The 17535-nt window shown below is 39.3% G+C and overlaps 1 protein-coding gene across 1 annotated transcript in view; it reads left to right on the top strand.

Annotated features, from left to right (window-relative positions):
- Nucleotides 1-17535, top strand: part of EP300 (E1A binding protein p300) — an 81340-nt gene that overhangs the window by 27038 nt on the left and 36767 nt on the right. Inside the window, exons 3-7 of the mRNA XM_032346158.1 lie at nucleotides 5492-5668; nucleotides 6837-7098; nucleotides 7728-7841; nucleotides 8811-9056; nucleotides 17259-17352. Coding sequence (XP_032202049.1) covers nucleotides 5492-5668; nucleotides 6837-7098; nucleotides 7728-7841; nucleotides 8811-9056; nucleotides 17259-17352 — 893 coding nt within the window. The remainder of the gene's footprint in view (nucleotides 1-5491; nucleotides 5669-6836; nucleotides 7099-7727; nucleotides 7842-8810; nucleotides 9057-17258; nucleotides 17353-17535) is intronic.

Below are 17535 nucleotides of genomic sequence, written 5' to 3'. Positions count from 1 at the left end.
GATCAGTGGGGAACTTCCTCTCTTTCTGCCTGCCTCTCTGCCTACTTGTGATCTCTGTCTGTCAAATAAAATAAAATCTAATAAATAAATAATAAAGTCTGAACTTGATTCAAATGAATATTGGCTTTAGGAATAATTCCCATTTTCCTTCTTTCCTTTTCCCTTTTTATAATTTTTTTGAGGTGGTAGGAACAGTAATGTCATTTTTGGAGTGCTTCTCTTAACATTAGTTAGTGATCATCTTTGCCATATGATGTTAAAGAGTATTTAGCCTATAAAATTTTGAAATACAAGAGCAGTGATCTGTTTTAGAACTTGAATCAGCCAGGAGTGAAGCAGGTAGGAAGGACCACTTGGGATGGTGGGTATTAAGTTTAAGGAGGAAGAATCCATTTTGAGAGAAAGACTAATCTTAAATTCTGTAATCTGACAGATTTGAAAGAGGGTCTTATACCCAAATTTACCATCTAGATGGATGTGGTTTTAGGTTTGTAATAACAGTTTGAGGGATAGTCTCAATGGGTGATGAGGCCTGCTAAACTAAGGCATTGGTATAGGAGTAAGGGGAGTGATTCTGAAAAGTAATGTTTAAGATTTGCTATAGGTTCTAAGAGATCCCTAGTCCTTCTTGTTTATCATTGTACCCTCAGTTACTATGTAGTATCTGGCATCTAACTTGGATTCAGATATATAACATTGGCATTTATTAAATCTGATAGGTAGTAGGAAATGTCTGATTATAGTTAATTTTGTTTTTATTATTTGATGAATCTTGGAGTCACACACAGGGTATTGTTTTGAGTTACTGTGGTATCTTCAAATCTTACTAAGGGATTTTTTTTTCCACTGTGCTAAATATTCCCAAACAATTATTTTCTTTATATTTGAGGTACTACTTTTATTTTTTCTATGTATTTGCTAATGATAACCCCTGTCGGGTGTTTTCTGGATTCCTGTGCTCCATAAGTTTCTTCTTTTAATATATTGAAAACTTAGAAAAAACCTATAGAGACAAATTTTTTTAAGGATTTATTTATTTGATAGAGAAGGGGGGGCAGAGCGAGAAGGAGGCTCCCCACTGAGCAGGGCCCATTGCCCCCCCCGCCCCCCCCCCTCTGCGCCCCCCACCCCCCCACAGGGCTCACTCCCAGGACTCTGGGATCATGATCTGAGCCGAAGGCAGACGTTTAAACAACTGAGCCACCCAGACGCCCCTGTAGAGTCAGATTTTAAAAAAGAAAGAAAGAAAAGGTAGTCTCCCTGAGGTGTTTTTTGTTTTCGTTGACTAGAACTGTTGTGGCTTCCTGGTCCTCTCTGCCTTTTCCATTTAGGTGGTTCTTTTTATCCTTGGGGTGCAGGTGGGTGGTGGGTAGTTGGACGTCAAGGATCACTTGAGATACAGAAAAGGGAAACAAGATCAAATAATGAACTACAGTGTAGTGGAAATTAAGTACAGTATATTCCCTTCCTGTTATATTTGGTGGGGGAGTCCTGGAGACTGGTGATATTGGAAGGATAGGGATGTGGAGATGGGGAGATTGGTTGTATTCTGTCAAACACTGGCCCCAGAACCCTGAGGAAGACAGAAAAGCCAGAAGTCTGAGAGTCTTCGTGGGTCAAAGTGATGAGAAGTGTTAGGAATGCATTATTGCCACTGATCAGCAGTCATTGCAGTCTGTATATGTGAGACCAGTAGTCCACCCTGGAGTTTCTAGGTAATGCATTGTAACTGGGAAAGCAAACGTCAGGAACTGGTTGAAACCCAGTTGGAGTCAGATAAGGCAGTGCCTGTGTGAACAATGTGAACCCCCAGATTCTACTGTGGTATATTTGAGTAGAGATTAAGAGACATCAAGGTAGCTTACAAATCACTGTGTTTTATTTTCATAAATAAGGACTCCTAAAAACTTAATTTATTGTCTGCTGGCCTTTTATGGTCTGTCCTGCAGATTCTGTGTCAGAATAGCATTCATTTTATGTCCATCATGAGTTTCCATGCTGATAGGAAACATAGTCAACTGAAATGTAACTCCCCCAGATGTAAGCTCATGTATTATTGGACCTATATATTCATATAAAAAATAGTACTTTAAAAGCATGTGGAGGACCAGCACTGCAGCCACGCTTGAAACTACCAGAAGAAATTTGACTTGTGTTTAAGCCTGTTTCTGTAGGCCAGATTCATTTAGGAAATTCCAGTTATTGGAGACTGAAGCAGTAAGTTTTTTACTCTGGATGCTCCCCATTCAGACTGCCCCATTCTTGTATGATCTCTCCAAACCTTGCCACTTCCCTCAGGCTTATTCCCCGAGTTACTGAACTCCTAGTCTCTGATCTCATCTGGAAACTGTCACAGTTCTTTAGTTTTTCATTACAGGCAAACCTTTGAAGATGTCATATTTCTATAAATCCTCTGTATAGATACTGCATATAATTTATTTATTATTATTATTATTATTATTTTAAAGATCTTATTTATTTATTTGACAGACAAATCACAAGTAGGCAGAAAGGCAGGCAGAGAGAGAGGAAGGGAAGCAGGCTCCCTGCTGAGCAGAGAGCCCAACACGGGGCTCCATCCCAGGACCCTGGGATAATGACCTGAGCCGAAGGCAGAGGCTTTAACCCACTGAGCCACCCAGGTGCCCCAGTACTGCGTATAATTTAAAGAACTTTTTTTTTTTTTTTAAGATTTTATTTATTTATTTGACAGAGAGAGATCACAAATAGGCAAAGAGGCAGGCAGAGAGAGAGAGGAGGAAGCAGGCTCCCTGCTGAGCAGAGAGCCTGATGTGGGACTCGATCCCAGGACCCTGAGATCACGACCCGAGCCGAAGGCAGCGGCTTAACCCACTGAGCCACCCAGGCGCCCCTTAAAGAACAGTTTTATTCACTGAAGTTTATGAGCTTATTTTGTGACTCTTATATTTCTGTTTTCCTGAGTCAACAAGTTCTTTTGTTGAGCAGGATAAGGGCAGTGGGGCTACAAAGATAAATGAACTAAGGTTCTTTCTCTTAATGTGCATGGTCCGGGTGGAATAGAAGAGGCATGCATTTTATTTTTTCACCTCTGTTGTAGTATAAATGCACAAACATTTTTTAGGGCAGAAAAAGCTCTTCAGTGGTCTGGAACAATAGATACTTCACAGACATGGTAACTTCTGAAATGTATCTTAGAGTTCCAGTAGAATCTGTAGCTGCTGCTTAGTTGATGGTTGTACCACTAAGTAAGCAACAAAAAATGAAAATTGGACTGCTTCTTGGTGAACCTAGTATCTTATTTCTTTACAGGTTATCGTTCAGAAATCAGACAGGAAGGGAGGGTGTGCCACTGCCTAGTTATAGGGAAAAGGGAAGTCTTTAAGGCAGATGATAGAGATTTAAGAAGAAAGTTGCTCTTCAGATTTGCAAGTTAATGGGTACAGGCTACAGAAAGATACCATGGATAGATAGTCAGGCTTCGTGAACATCATGAAGGCTCTGGGTTGCAAATAGAATAGACAGAAGGCAAGAAAACCTGTTGGACACAGCCTGCACAAGCTGTGATGAGGGGCTTGAGTTAAGACACTGACAGCGGACAGTTTAGGGTTCGTGTGTGTGTTTGGAGATAGAATTTGAAGGCCCCTCTGGTAGACCTGGATCTGTCTTAGAAGACTAGAAATCTAGTATGACTCCTTTTAATTGGGTAGTAGTACTAGTCTCCTTAGTTTCTATGCTGAGAGCTTTGCAGTATGTTTTCAATAGGTGGTGGTTGACTTCTGGTGGATTCTTCTATGGAAGAACAGGATTGTAAGTTGCATCATTGCTATCAGTAAAACACTTGGCTTCTGAATAATTAATACTCTGTTCATTAAGTTTATAACTATCCAGTATGATCGCTCCAGATTGCCTGTCCTCAGTACAGACAAAAATTGACTTTTTTAAGTATATAGGGGTTACAGAGAAACTCAGATTTACTTTAGGAGCCAAGCAGGTAATTTAATAAAGCAGGTAGGTTTGAGACTGCAGGGAATGATGTGGACTCTGAAGTTTGCATGTTCTGTCTAAGGGATTCAGATATCAAAAGTTGTTTTTTTTTTTTAATGTTTTTTTTAAAGATTTTATTTTTATTTATTTGACAGAGATCACAAGTAGTCAGAGAGGCAGGCAGAGAGAGAGGAGGACGCAGGCTCCCCGCTGAGCAGAGAGCCCGATGCGGGACTCGATCCCAGGACGCTGAGATCATGACCTGAGCCGAAGGCAGAGGCTTTAACCCACTGAGCCACCCAGGAGCCCCAGATATCAAAAGTTTTAAAATCACTGTGCCACTGTATCCCTAAATGAAAAAAGGACATATCCCCTAAATTACCTGTTTTCTACCTTTTATATGAACAAAATGCTGGAATAAGCATTCAGATGCTCTTGACATGTCATACTCTCTAACATAGAGATTAGGTCATTTATTGAGTTGAATTTAATTTATTAAGCCATATTTTGTACATTAAACAAAAATGCGGGGCGCCTGGGTGGCTCAGTGGGTTAAGCCGCTGCCTTCAGCTCAGGTCATGATCTCAGGGTCCTGGGATCGAGTCCCACATCGGGCTCTCTGCTCAGCAGGGAGCCTGCTTCTCTCTCTCTCGCTCTCTCTCTCTGCCAGTCTCTCTACCTACCTGTGATCTCTCTCTGTCAAATAAATAAATAAAATCTTTAAAAAAAAAAAAAAAAAAAAAAAAAAAAAAAAAAACAAAAATGCATCTACTTCATTCAAGTGAAGGTGAATGACAAACCCTTGATTTTTAGATACAGCTTAATGAAGATGCTTATAAGTTTTCTAAAACACATTTATCAAATATTTACAGAAAATAGCTCTGTAGACGTATTCTACCTGAGCTGAAGCCCCTAAATATTTTTTTTAAAGGTTTTATTTATTTATTTTGACAGAGAAATCACAAGTAGGCAGAGAGGCAGACAGAGAAGGGGGAAAGCAGGCTCCCCACTGAGCGGAGAGCCTGATGCAGGGCTCGATGCCAGGACCCTGAGATCATGACCTGGGCTGAAGACAGAGGCTTAACCCACTAAGCCACCCAGGCTCCCCTGAAGCCCCTAAATCTTAATCTTTTTAAATAATTTCTTTATAAAGTTTTTATTTATGTATTTGCGATAGAAAGCGAGAGGACTAGAGAGAAGAGCGCACAAGTGGGGGGAGGGGCAGAGGGAGAAGCAGACTCCCCACCAAGCAGGGAGCCCAACTTGGAGCACAATCCCAGGACCCCAGGATCATGATCTGAGCCGAAGGCAGATGCTTAACCAACTGAGCCATCTAGATGCCCCTATAAATCTTGATCTTAAAAATATGAGTATTTCCATGAACATACTTTTTTAGTCTGTTTATAACAGCAGAGGACTACTTTTAAAATTGTCTCTATAAATTAGGAAGTGGAAAAGGAATGGTCATGTTCTGTTAATGCAGGGAATAAGATTTAATTTCTTGTCTGTTTTTATTTATTCTTAGATGGGAATGATGAACAACCCTAATCCTTACGGTTCACCATACACTCAGAATTCTGGACAGCAGATTGGAGCCAGTGGCCTTGGTCTCCAGATTCAGACGAAGTCTGTACTACCAAATAACTTATCTCCATTTGCCATGGACAAAAAGGCAGTTCCTGGTGGAGGAATGCCCAACATGGTGGGTAGTAATCTATCAAAGATTTGTCTTTAAAGTAGCATTTTGACAGAAGTACTGTGTTAAACTTTCATGCTGTCTGTATACACACTAGGAGTTAATGGATGGACACTGTGATCTAGCTTGTTCCTTCCTTCCATTTCCTGTGGGTTTTTGTTTCTTACAGTATTGTTCAGTCAGAGTGCTTGGCCAAATGGGAGCAAGTGGGGCTGCTACAACAAAAATTTTGTGGCCTGTTCTGTTGATTATCTTCTGCTTGTGAGCATTTCTATGGAATTGCAAAGTAGAACCTTTCTCCTCTTGGGAAGAACTCTGGCAAAGCATTCGGACTCTCAATGACTGTATCTACTGATTTGTATCTGAGTACCATACGAAAGTAACCTCCCTCAAAGTTACACGTTGTTTTAAACCGTGATTTTTGTTTCGGGAAATCTCCAAAGCTGCTAACATTGCTATTTTTATTTCTTTTTTTGGTGCCAGGAGGGATTTTACGAAAGCATGGGCATGGGACCCATGGGCAGAAAGAGCTGCTGCTTGCTATTTTGCTAAAGTAAAACGATTTCTAGGTGTAAATTTGTTAAGTAGTCCATGTTCACCTTTGGAAAAAATTGTCCTGTAGAAATGCTACTTCTCTTTCAGATTTTTAATTTTTTTATTTGTGTTATATAGTTACTGAATTGCCTGTATTTCAAATACTTAAATTACTAGAGATAATAAAAATGAATAAAAGAAGGCATCTCTGTCCCCAGAAATGTTTACTTTTTTCACTGGGGAAGAAAAGGAGCTTTCTTCGATAATTATAAAAACTAATTTTTCACTCAGCTAAAAGGATCCTGCTAGGTCTCCCGAGGAGTTCTTCATTGTTACTGTGTTTCAGAACCTGAGTTGGACATTCTCTTCACTATAGACTCCTTGCCTTTTCCTCTCCCACCTCAGCTTATCATGCTTTTCTCTTTACTTTTGCTTTATATCCTATATATACTTTGACTGTATTACTTGGTAATGTAGCTTTGTTTTCTTACTGAGCTTCTTGATGGTATTTTACCTTGGAATCTGTGGCACATGGTAGACTGTCCTTAAAAGTTTTAATTGAAAATGTCTAGGTCTGTATTTATTAAAGAGCACACTGTGACACCTATGTTAAATGTATCTTTGTTGTTTTATCCCTTAGGGTCAACAGCAGGCCCCACAGGTCCAGCAACCAGGCCTTGTGACTCCAGTAGCCCAAGGGATGGGTTCTGGAGCGCACACAGCTGACCCAGAGAAGCGCAAGCTCATCCAGCAGCAGCTGGTTCTCCTTTTGCACGCTCACAAGTGCCAGCGCAGGGAGCAGGCTAATGGGGAGGTGAGGCAGTGCAACCTTCCCCACTGTCGCACAATGAAGAACGTCCTAAACCACATGACACACTGCCAGTCAGGCAAGTCCTGCCAAGGTGAGTGGGCTCAAAGGGTTTCTGTGCTCAGCAACTGACCTTCAGAGTCCAAGAGAAGAGAGAAAATGTGATCTCTATTTTGAAACTCCTTTACAGTTAATGTCTTACTCCATACTAGGATATAATAAAATTCAGTATTATTTTGTCAGTATCTAGGGTTGTGGTAGAAATTTTGAAGGATATCCCTTTTGTGGTGATCCTTACTGACTTTGATTTGCCCCAGCATAATATACTTTAAATATTATTGAGGATTTGCAGTCAGGCAAATACTAAAACAATGTTACCCAACTTAGTATGTTTTATATATTTGTGGAGTGATTAGAAATCTGTTTTTGTAGAGTAAAGTAGATTGCACATCTTGGTGAAAAATATGGGCTCTGGAGCCGGGTTGCTTAAGTTTGAATCCCACTTTGAGTATTCTGACTTAATGCAAATTGGTTAACCAGGTTTTGCCTGTTTTCTCAACTGTAAAATGTGAGTGGTTATAGTACCCTATAGGAATATTAGGAAGATGAAATGAGTTAACATTTTAGCACTTGTTAAGTGCTATCAATAAGTTAGCTGATAATTAATGTAAAAAAAAAAAAACTGTAAACTGCATTTGAAAAAATTATTTTTGTTCTTTTTAGTGGCACACTGTGCATCTTCTCGACAAATCATTTCACACTGGAAGAATTGTACGAGACATGATTGTCCTGTGTGTCTCCCCCTTAAAAACGCTGGAGATAAGAGAAATCAACAGTGTAAGTGATTAAATCTTTTGAGAAGCTTTTGTACTAAGAACATTCTTAGACTCTTACCAGTGCACTTTGGTGGGATTTAGAGTACTTTTTGATTATGTGACATTCCTGTGCTAGGTTGTTTCCACTACTGTTAATTTCATATTAATGAGATTAGAATTAGTCTTCTCTTACCTAAAGATCCAGAAACTGTTAATAGTCGTTCTGTATAAAAACAGTGAATTTATGCTTCATTTTTACATTTATGAAAACTTGAAAGACAATGACATTGGGTAAATTACTCTTTTATACTTGTCTAAATACCTAGACACTTTGAAATATAAAGAAAAAGGAAAAAAGTTTGAGATTGTTTTTATAAGCTTGGGATGATGAGCTTTTCTTAGAGAAAGACAAAAGGAGAAAGATTTAAGTGCAACTACCACACCTCCTCTCTAGAAACAAAACATTAAGGATTTAGGGCTGAAAAGACAAATTTAGAAATATGTGTACAGCATGTGAAGAAGGAATTAAGTACCATAAATTAATGAAGACATAAGTAACCCAGGAGAAAATTGGGATAAGGAAATAATAATAATTATTTAATAGAGGGAGGACATACCAGAAAGTTCACTATTAAAAAATGAAATAAGGTGCTGTTTCTCTCACATCACATTAGAAGAAATTATGCTCCCTGGTGTTGGTATTTGTGTGGCTCTGAGTCGTGGATACACTGTTGGTGGGAACACCGATACAGCCTATAGGGAGGCTTTTGAGTATTCTGGATTGAAAGTCTTTCATGCCAGTGACCCTCTTATGACCATTCAGTTCTACATCTGGACATTTTTTTCAGGGAAATAATGAAAAACAAGAGGCATGTACTGAGATGTTTCATAATCACATAAAAATAATTTTATGTCTTTTAAATTCATGATGGGTTGGTCTGTTTTTCTTACATCTTTAACATTATAATCCCATTTTCTTTGTCTTCTCTAGCAATTCTGACTGGAGCACCAGTTGGACTTGGAAATACTAGCTCTCTTGGGGTGGGTCAGCAGTCTACCCCCAGCCTAAGCACTGTTAGTCAGATTGATCCCAGTTCTATAGAAAGGGCCTATGCAGCTCTTGGGCTGCCCTATCAAGTAAATCAGATGCCGACTCAGCCCCAGGTGCAAGCAAAGAACCAGCAGAATCAGCAGTCCGGGCAGTCACCCCAGGGCATGCGGCCCATGAGCAACATGAGTAAGTTTGTGTCCTCCCTTGTGACAGGTGTGATGTTGGTTATATGGAAATGCCACGCAAAATGCAGAATTACCTCCTTAGGTTTAGTCTATGTGTGTGTGTCTGTGTCTTCCCACTCTTAATTTTTTTTGTTACGTGACTAATTGTTTAAGGTATTTTAAGTTTTTATTTATTTATTTGACAGAGCACAAGCCAGGGGGAACAGCAGGTGGAGGGAGAGGGAGAAGCAGACTCCCCACTGAGCAGGGAGCCTGATGCGGGGCTCGCTCCCAGGACCTTGGGATCATGACCTAAGCTGAAGGCAGACACATAACTGACTGAACCACCCAGGCGCCCCCCATGATTAGTTCTTAAAGTAATTTTTTTAAAGATTGTAGTATAAAAGCCTCATTGTGGTCAGTATACCTGAGGCAACTGCTAGTGATTTATATCCTCCTTAATCCTTACAAGCGTATGTGAACTTGGATTTCTAGAACTGGGATCTTGTGTGTTATTCTATAACTGTTTCTTTAATGCAGTTAGGACATCTTTCACTTTACTTACCCACTGTATCCTTTTTAATGGTTGAAGAGTAATTCATTGTACAGAATAATCTTTTAACACATGGACATTTAGATTTCCTCCCCCTCCCCATCTTAAACCACACAAATTGTTATGGGGGCACCTGGGTGGCTCAGTTGGTTAAGTATCTGCTGTTGGCTCAGGTCATAATCCCAGGGTCTTGGATCAAGGCATGCGTCACGCTCCCTGCTCAACGGGGAGCCTGCTTCTACCTCTCCTCCCTGAGAGAGTTCTCTCTCAATCTCTTCTTTTACTTTCTTTAAAAAAAAAAAAAAAAAAAAATCTTAAAAAAAATAAAAGGAAATTGTTGTATTTTGGTTTAAAATATATAGAAATGAGTGTGGTTAGTTTGTGGGGGGGTTGTTTTGTTTTTAAGATTTTATTTATTTGACACAGAAAGAGAGCATAAGTAGGCAGAGGGACTGGCAGAGGGAGAAGGAGAAGCAGGCTCACCACTGAGCAGGGAGCCTGATGTGGGGCTCGATCCCAGGACCCTGAGCCGAAGGCAGTCGCTTAACTGACTGAGCCACCCAGGCGCCTGAATGTGGTTATTGTTAATACAGAGGCCCATATTCTCACTGAAGTGGTGTGCCTTTTGAAATAGCTTATTGAATGTATGTGTTTACTTAACTTCTCCTATGATATGACTGAGAAGGAAGGGGAAAAGTGAGCAGTGTTCTAGTACCTAATTTGGGGCAAATTGTTCCCCTCTGTGTGTAGTGAAGTGAAGGAGGTTTGCATTTAGATTGTATCCCTTTGCTGTTACGCAGTTAACATTTAAGCCATTTTGTTTAAATAGTTAAGTAAGTAAATCCACTGGTGAGTCAGTGACTTTTAATACTTTGCCTCTTTATTCTAAAATTGTCCTTGGTGATGAGATCTTCTGTGAGTAGAAAACTGTCTGGGAGCGTCTGGGTGGCACACACAGTCAGTTCAGCATCCGACTTTTCGTTTTGGCCCAGGTCATGATCTCAGGGTCCTCGGATTGAACCCCATAGTTAGGCTCTGCTCAGTGCAGATTGTTTCTCCCTGTTCGTCTGCCCCTCTCACTTGTGCTGTGGTCTGTCTCTCCCCTCAAAATAAATAAATCTTAACAACAACAAAAAAGTTCTGGTTCTTTATAATCCACCATATTTTTTTCTGTGAAGTCCGTTGTCATCCTTCTGTTTATATTTGTAATAAGCTTTATTTCTGCCCATTACTGCCCAGTTCTAACTGAGGAAACAAAGTTGGGCACACTACTCTTACAAAAATGTAATCTTGCTGATTTTTGTGCTTTTTAACTCAAATATGCATCATTCTTTGATGAGTATTGCTAATTTATTAAATAATTATTGAGGGTCTAGTTTAAAAAACTAGACCAGAAACTGGGGTAAAGAACTAACTAATCCTGCCCTTTTGTGCTCGTTTTCTTTTCTTTTCTTTTTTAAAATGTATTTTATTTATTTGACAGAGACATTCAGAATCATTTGAAAGTTAGCTTCTTGAGATTTCTTTTTCCCTTTTCTTGGTGTCTATATTTTAGGATTGAAGATTAATTAAGTTTCCATCTCTTTCTTGTTAATTCAGTTATTAATAGTAATAATCATCATGAGCCGAAACTTCTAGAATACCTCATTTCTTTCTTCTTCTGTGTTCAATCCGATCTTAAAAACTGGTGTGAAAACAAACTCCTTTTTGGCGTGTTACATCTCGTGGTTTTTATCTATTAGGCCCAAGCCAGATGGGCAAAGGCTTATATATGAAGTGTTATTTCTTTTATACCAAAGCCCCTTTATTTATTTTTTAAATATTTTCAGTGTTCCAAGATTCATTGTTTATGCACCATACCCAGTGCCAAAACTCTTTTAGAAGTAAATAGTCCTGGGCACCTGGGTGGCTCAGTTGGTTAAGCCACTGCCTTCAGCTCAGGTCATGATCCTGGAGTCCTGGGATCGAGTCCTGTATCAGGCTCCCAGTACCATGAGTTCTCATGTTCTCACTGTCTCTCTCTCCCTCAAATAAATAAATAAAGTCTTTTTTTTTTTTTTTAAAGGGAAGTGAGTTGTAAAAGTAAATAATCCTGGGGCGCCTGGGTGGCTCAGTGGGTTAAGCCTTAGGCTCAGGTCATGATCTCAGGGTCCTGGGATCGAGGCATGCATCGGGCGCTCTGTTTAGCAGGTAGCCTCCTTTTCCCCCTCCCCCACCTGCTGCTCTTCCTACTTGTGATCTCTCTCTCTGTCAAATAAATAAATAAAATCTTTTTAAAAAGTGGGGGGTAAGTAGTCCTATGTGTTTATGTTGAAGGGTACCCTCTCTCTTTTCTTTTTTTTTTTTATGAGTTTTCTAAAACCTAGATAATAAAAGAAATGCATCTCAAAATGGAATCCCCCGGACTAGGGCATGTAGTGTTCTCCACAGTCTTAGCTTTTTCTTTTCTTTTTTGAGAGAGAGGGAGGGAGAGAATCTAAAGAAGGCCCCGTGCTGGGTGTGAGGGAGAGTTCAGTCTTGCAACCCTGAGATGATGACCTTAGCGGAAATCAAGAGTCCGACACTTAAGCAACTGAGCCACACAGGCACCCCTCTCTGCAGTCTTTTTTTTTTTTTTTTTTTAAAGATTTTATATATTTATTTGACAGAGACAGCAAGAGAGGGAACACAGCAGGGGGAGTGGGCGAAGAAGAAGCAGGCCCCTTGCTGAGCAGGGAGCCCAATGCAGGGCTCCATCCCAGAACTCCAGGATCATGACCTGAGCTAAAGGGGAGGCTTAACAACTGAACCTCCCAGGCGCATCCCCACCCCCTACGGTCTTTAAGAGGGTTTTAAGAAAGTATTTTATTGCATGTTATGAACATGTGACCTCTTTTTCACTTCACACCAAAATCTTAACCAATTTATTTGTTGTCGTTTTAAAGATTGATTTATTCATTTGAAGAGGAGAGAGAGCAATCGAATGTGGGGAGGGATAGAGGGCGAGGAAGAGGAAATCTTAAGCAGACTCTGCACTCAGTATAGAGGGAGCCCTTTGTGGGGCTCAGTCTCATAATCCTGAGGTCATGACCTGAGCTGAAACCAAGAGTTGGATACTTAAACAACTGTGTCACCCAGGCAACCCAGCAATTTATTAGTTTTAATCAAAACGTTATACTTCTGAGTAATGTTTGAACTAAGGATTACTAAAAATTATTTTTTGGGGTACTTGAAGTGACCCTTTTAGCCTTCTATGTTTTGAGTTTTATATGGATTTTACTAGAAATATCATGATTTTGATTATCAGAAATAATGACTCTGGAGTTGTATCTTGGCCTTAGCCTAGAACCATATTATCAGAAAGAGTAAAGAAATGCACAGTTCAATACTCAGATTACTATTAACTGTATTTTCTTACCTTTCTCTTTTTTTTTTTTTTTTTAAGATTTTATTTTATTTTATTTATTTATTTGACAGGCAGAGATCTCAAGTAGGCAGAGAGGCAGGCAGAGAGGGAGAGGAGGAAACAGGCTCCTTGGGATCGTGACCTGAGCCGAAGGCAGAGGCTTTAACCCATTTAGCCACCCAAGCACCCCTTTCTTACCTTTTTGATGTCTCATAATTTTGAAATACTAAGCCAGACTCTTCACTTCTGGTTTTTTTTTTATTTGTTTGTTTGTTTTTCCCCCACTAATGTTCTTTATTTCAGGACACTTTATTTAGGTTTGAACCTGATATGATACACTATATCCACAAATAGAACCATGTTGTATCCTCCCAACAGTGTAAGATTTTTATTACATTTATAAACAAAAGCAATTTACTATATTTCCATATACTCAGCAACTTAAAATTATTGGACTCCCAAGTGGTTAGTGCCATGAGGTCTCAGCCATATTATTTTAACCCTAAAGTATTGTTGGGGACCCTGCCAAGAGGGCAGAGTGGATAGATGATCAGAAATCCAGGGGAAAACTTCGTTAGGAAATTTGGGACATAAAGAATTTTTTTGTATCCTCCTTTACAGCAATTTAAAATACTCTAGATTACTTATTCATAATTGTTGCAGATTTAAGTAAGGTAAAAGTATTATTTAATATGAATATACTTTTTTCCTTCTAAAGTACTTTTTTAAAAAAGATCCTATTTATTTATTTGACAGCCAGCGATCACAAGTAGGCAGAGAGAGAGGGGAGGAAGCAGGCTCTCTGCTGAGCAGGGAGCCGTATGCGGGGCTCGATCCCAGAACCCTGAGATCATGACCTGAGCCAAAGACAGAAGCTTTAACTCACTGAGCCACCCAGACGCCCCAGTATACTTTTTTCCTTCTAAATTTTAGTTTGGAGTTTTCAAAACCTACCTTAAAGTTGTAATATTCCAGTAAAGACTATATACATACCTTTTACCTAGATTTCTTTGTTCTCAGCATTTTTGCCACATTTGCTTTGTTTCTGAGTATTCTTGAGCTGTCCTGACATTTGACTGCTGTTTCAGCATGTTTCCTAATAAAAAGGATATTCTTCTCCGTGACCACAACGCTGTTGTGATGTGTACAAAATCTAACATTTGTTAATAATGTCATCTAATGTACAGTCTATTTTAATTTCTCCAGTTGTCCCCCAGAGTCATTTGGGGTTTTTTTAGCCACCAAGTCACCCCCAAAAGGTGGATTACTTATTTATTTTTTAAATGTTTTATTTTTTGATTAACATATAATGTATTTTCAGCCCCAGGGGTACAGGTCTGTGAACCGCCAGGTTTACACACTTCACAGCATTCACCATAGCACATACCCCCTCCCCAGTGTCCATAATCCCACTAAGTCATTCGGGTTTTTACATTCAGTTTGTTATGTGCCATGTGTTTCTCTTAATCTGGAAGTCCTCTCCCTTCTCTTTATTCATCACACATTGACTTTTGATGATCACTGTAGATTGTCCTATAATTTATAATAGTCTGATTGTTTCCTTGTAATTAGATCCAGATTAAAATTTCTTGGTATGAATATGTCATGTATAGTGGTGTGTACGTGGTCAGGTTTTAATAATTTCAGCATAAAAATGTCTTGGGACCCCTTATTTGCCTTTATAGTATCTCTGTTCTCTTTATTACTGACCTTCAAATTATTGGTTAGCTATCTTTCAGCTATTTTATGGAAATTCTGGAACTATTACCGTTAAGAACTCCTGGGTTTTGTTTTGTGCTCTCTTCTAAATGTCTTCTGTGTCACCTATTTCTCGGATACAAGTGCCAGTTTAGGCTATTGGAGTTTGAGAAAAAGTAGTATTTGTGTTTATGGGTCTATGTCATACCATCATTCCCTGAGGTTTGTAGTCCTGGGTAGGAAGAAGCACCTAAGCAGGTCTTTTTACTAGTGCTTTTGAGCAGACTAAGATACTCCAAAATGACTCGGGACTACGGGTGTTTCTCTTGCTGTGGCTCAACCGGCTGTAATGCTGGAGCATTCTCAGTTATAAATTTCAAGTACCTTTGATTGATGGGGACATTTAAGTAAATGAGAAACAGCATTCATTCAGATGTGCCGTGTGCTGGGGAAAAAAATAATATGAAAGGGGCATGGCCCCTATTTTGAAACATCTCTAGTTTGGATAGGTAAGGAAGCAGTTAAGCAGACAAAAACTACAAGATCTCTGTTAGTACACATCCAGTTATAGAAATTCTGTAGCCAGAAGGTGGACTTCCTTCTGGAGCCCTAAATTACAGCTTTTTTGTATAAGACTTCTTGACCATATTTGACCACATTCTTAATAGTTCTTGCTGAGTTCCCTTTCTTTGTAAAGGTTAGTATGGGATTCCTCCTAGGGCTTAGACACAGAGTGAGAGAGAGCACACACGAATTGGGGAGCAGCAGAGAGCCTGACCTGGGCCAATCCCAGAACCCAGAGATCACAACCCAAGCCCCAGGCAAGGCAGACACTTAGCCAACTGAGTCAGTCACCCAAGTGCCTTGCATCTGAGTCTTGATACTGGCTCAGGTCATGATTTCAGGGTAGTGTGATCTAGGTCCATACTGGGCATGGAGCCTGTTTAAGAAAATAAATAAAATCTTTAAAAACAAAACAAAAAAAATGTTGGACCCTTAACTGACTGAGCCACCCAAGTGCCCCAACAAAAATATATCTTTAATGATTTTTAGGTGTTGTGATTCCTTCCTCCCCCTTCTGACTTCATCTCTGGCAGTACCAGTACTGTTTGACTTACTCATTTTTGTATTCTCAAGTGAATGTTCGCTCTTGGGATTTTTTTTTTAACCTCCTCTCAAGATCTTAAATATTAACCTATATAAGGGTATTCCTTCTCAAGTTATGATTGAGCTATAACTTGGAGTCAGGGCTGAGTATTAAATGGACCTGGGGATTCATAGAGAATGTTTTGCTGTGTTTTCATGTGCCATTAAAAGACAGTAAGCAAATGCGTGGAGGGTCATCACTTTTTCTTGTACCCCTTCATGCTGCTGCCATTGATAAATCAATATTATGGGAAACTAGTTTCTCTAAACACTCTAAAAAGGAGTGTTTAGGGGCGCCTGGGTGGCTCAGTGGGTGTGGGTTAAAGCCTCTGCCTTCGGCTCAGGACGTTGATCCCGGGGTCCTGGGATCGAGCCTCGCATTGGGCTCTCTGCTTGGTGGGGAGCCTGCTTCCCTTCCTCTCTCTCTGCCTGACTTACTGCCTGCTTGTGATCTCTGTCTGTCAAATAAATAAATTTTTTTAAAAAAGTGTTTACACATGGAGTATTTACACGGACAAATACAGAATTACAAATAGTACAATTCTGTTTTAAAAGACGACCTCCAGCAACTACATTTCAGAGCTGGGCCGATGTCAGAAGCAAATTTCTGCCTAAGTATTTAGGAAGCATGGAGAAGGAAAGCACAGCATTTTTCTTCATTAAATGTTATTTACAGGTTCGGCCAATTATTCCCATTATAGTGGGAAGTTTTATTTGTTTCCTTGTTTTTAACTAAAATACCTTGAGGTATGTTGATAGAATTGTAAAAGTTGTGGGGGTTTTTTGTTTTTTGCTTTTACCACATGAAAATCTTATTTGTGTGTGAATATTGCTTTTAGTTGTTTGTTTTCAAAGAAATGAGCTATTCATTAAAATTGCCAATTGAAGAGGTTATATATATATCTAGAACTATTTAGGTCAGTTTTTGAAGGAGTAGTCAAATGTTTAACCCAAACACGGTCTTTCGTTCCCCCTCTCCAGTGATCATCACACTTCCGTTCCTTTCATCCTTACATAAGTTGTGCTTCTGAAATTACATGCATATGTAGTTGTTACCTACACAGTTTTGGTTCTGATTTTTTTTGCTTTTAACGCCATTTTACCCAGTGTCTGTCCATACATGTATGAGTACACCTATAAGACAACATACCAGAAATAGAAATACCAAGTCAAAGAGTGTGTGTGGATTTTTTTATTTGTCAGCATTTGCCACAGAGCCCTAGTATTTTTTTTTTTTTCCTGGTTTGTCATTTGTCTCTTTGCTTATGGTGATTATTTATTACTCAAGATTCTAAATGTTGTCCTTATGGCTTCTGGGTTTTGGGTCTTTGAAAGGACAGAAAATTCTTGTGATATATTCTAGTACTTTTATAGCTTTTCTTTCTTTTGTTCTTTTTGTTAACTGGTATTTAAAATAAATTTTTTTGTTTGTCTTGACTTAGGTGCTAGTCCTATGGGAGTAAATGGAGGTGTAGGGGTTCAAACGTCGAATCTTCTCTCTGACTCAATGTTGCATTCAGCCATAAATTCTCAAAAGTAAGTTTTTTCTTGGTGGGCACCCTGTGTTTTAAGCACTTGTTAGATTTCTTTGATTTTTGTTTCCTTGATTTGAAGCTATCCTTGATGAATGACGGCAAATATTGTATTTGAGTCCATGCTTTTGGCTTTCTACAATATTATTTGAAGTTATATCAATTATCTGGGGTAACCTATACCTTC

The sequence above is a fragment of the Mustela erminea genome, chromosome 6, assembly GCF_009829155.1.
Source record: "Mustela erminea isolate mMusErm1 chromosome 6, mMusErm1.Pri, whole genome shotgun sequence".
Classification (NCBI taxonomy): domain Eukaryota; kingdom Metazoa; phylum Chordata; class Mammalia; order Carnivora; family Mustelidae; genus Mustela; species Mustela erminea.
The sequence above is the reverse complement of the archived record's forward strand: the minus strand, read 5'-3'. Positions and strand labels throughout refer to the sequence as shown.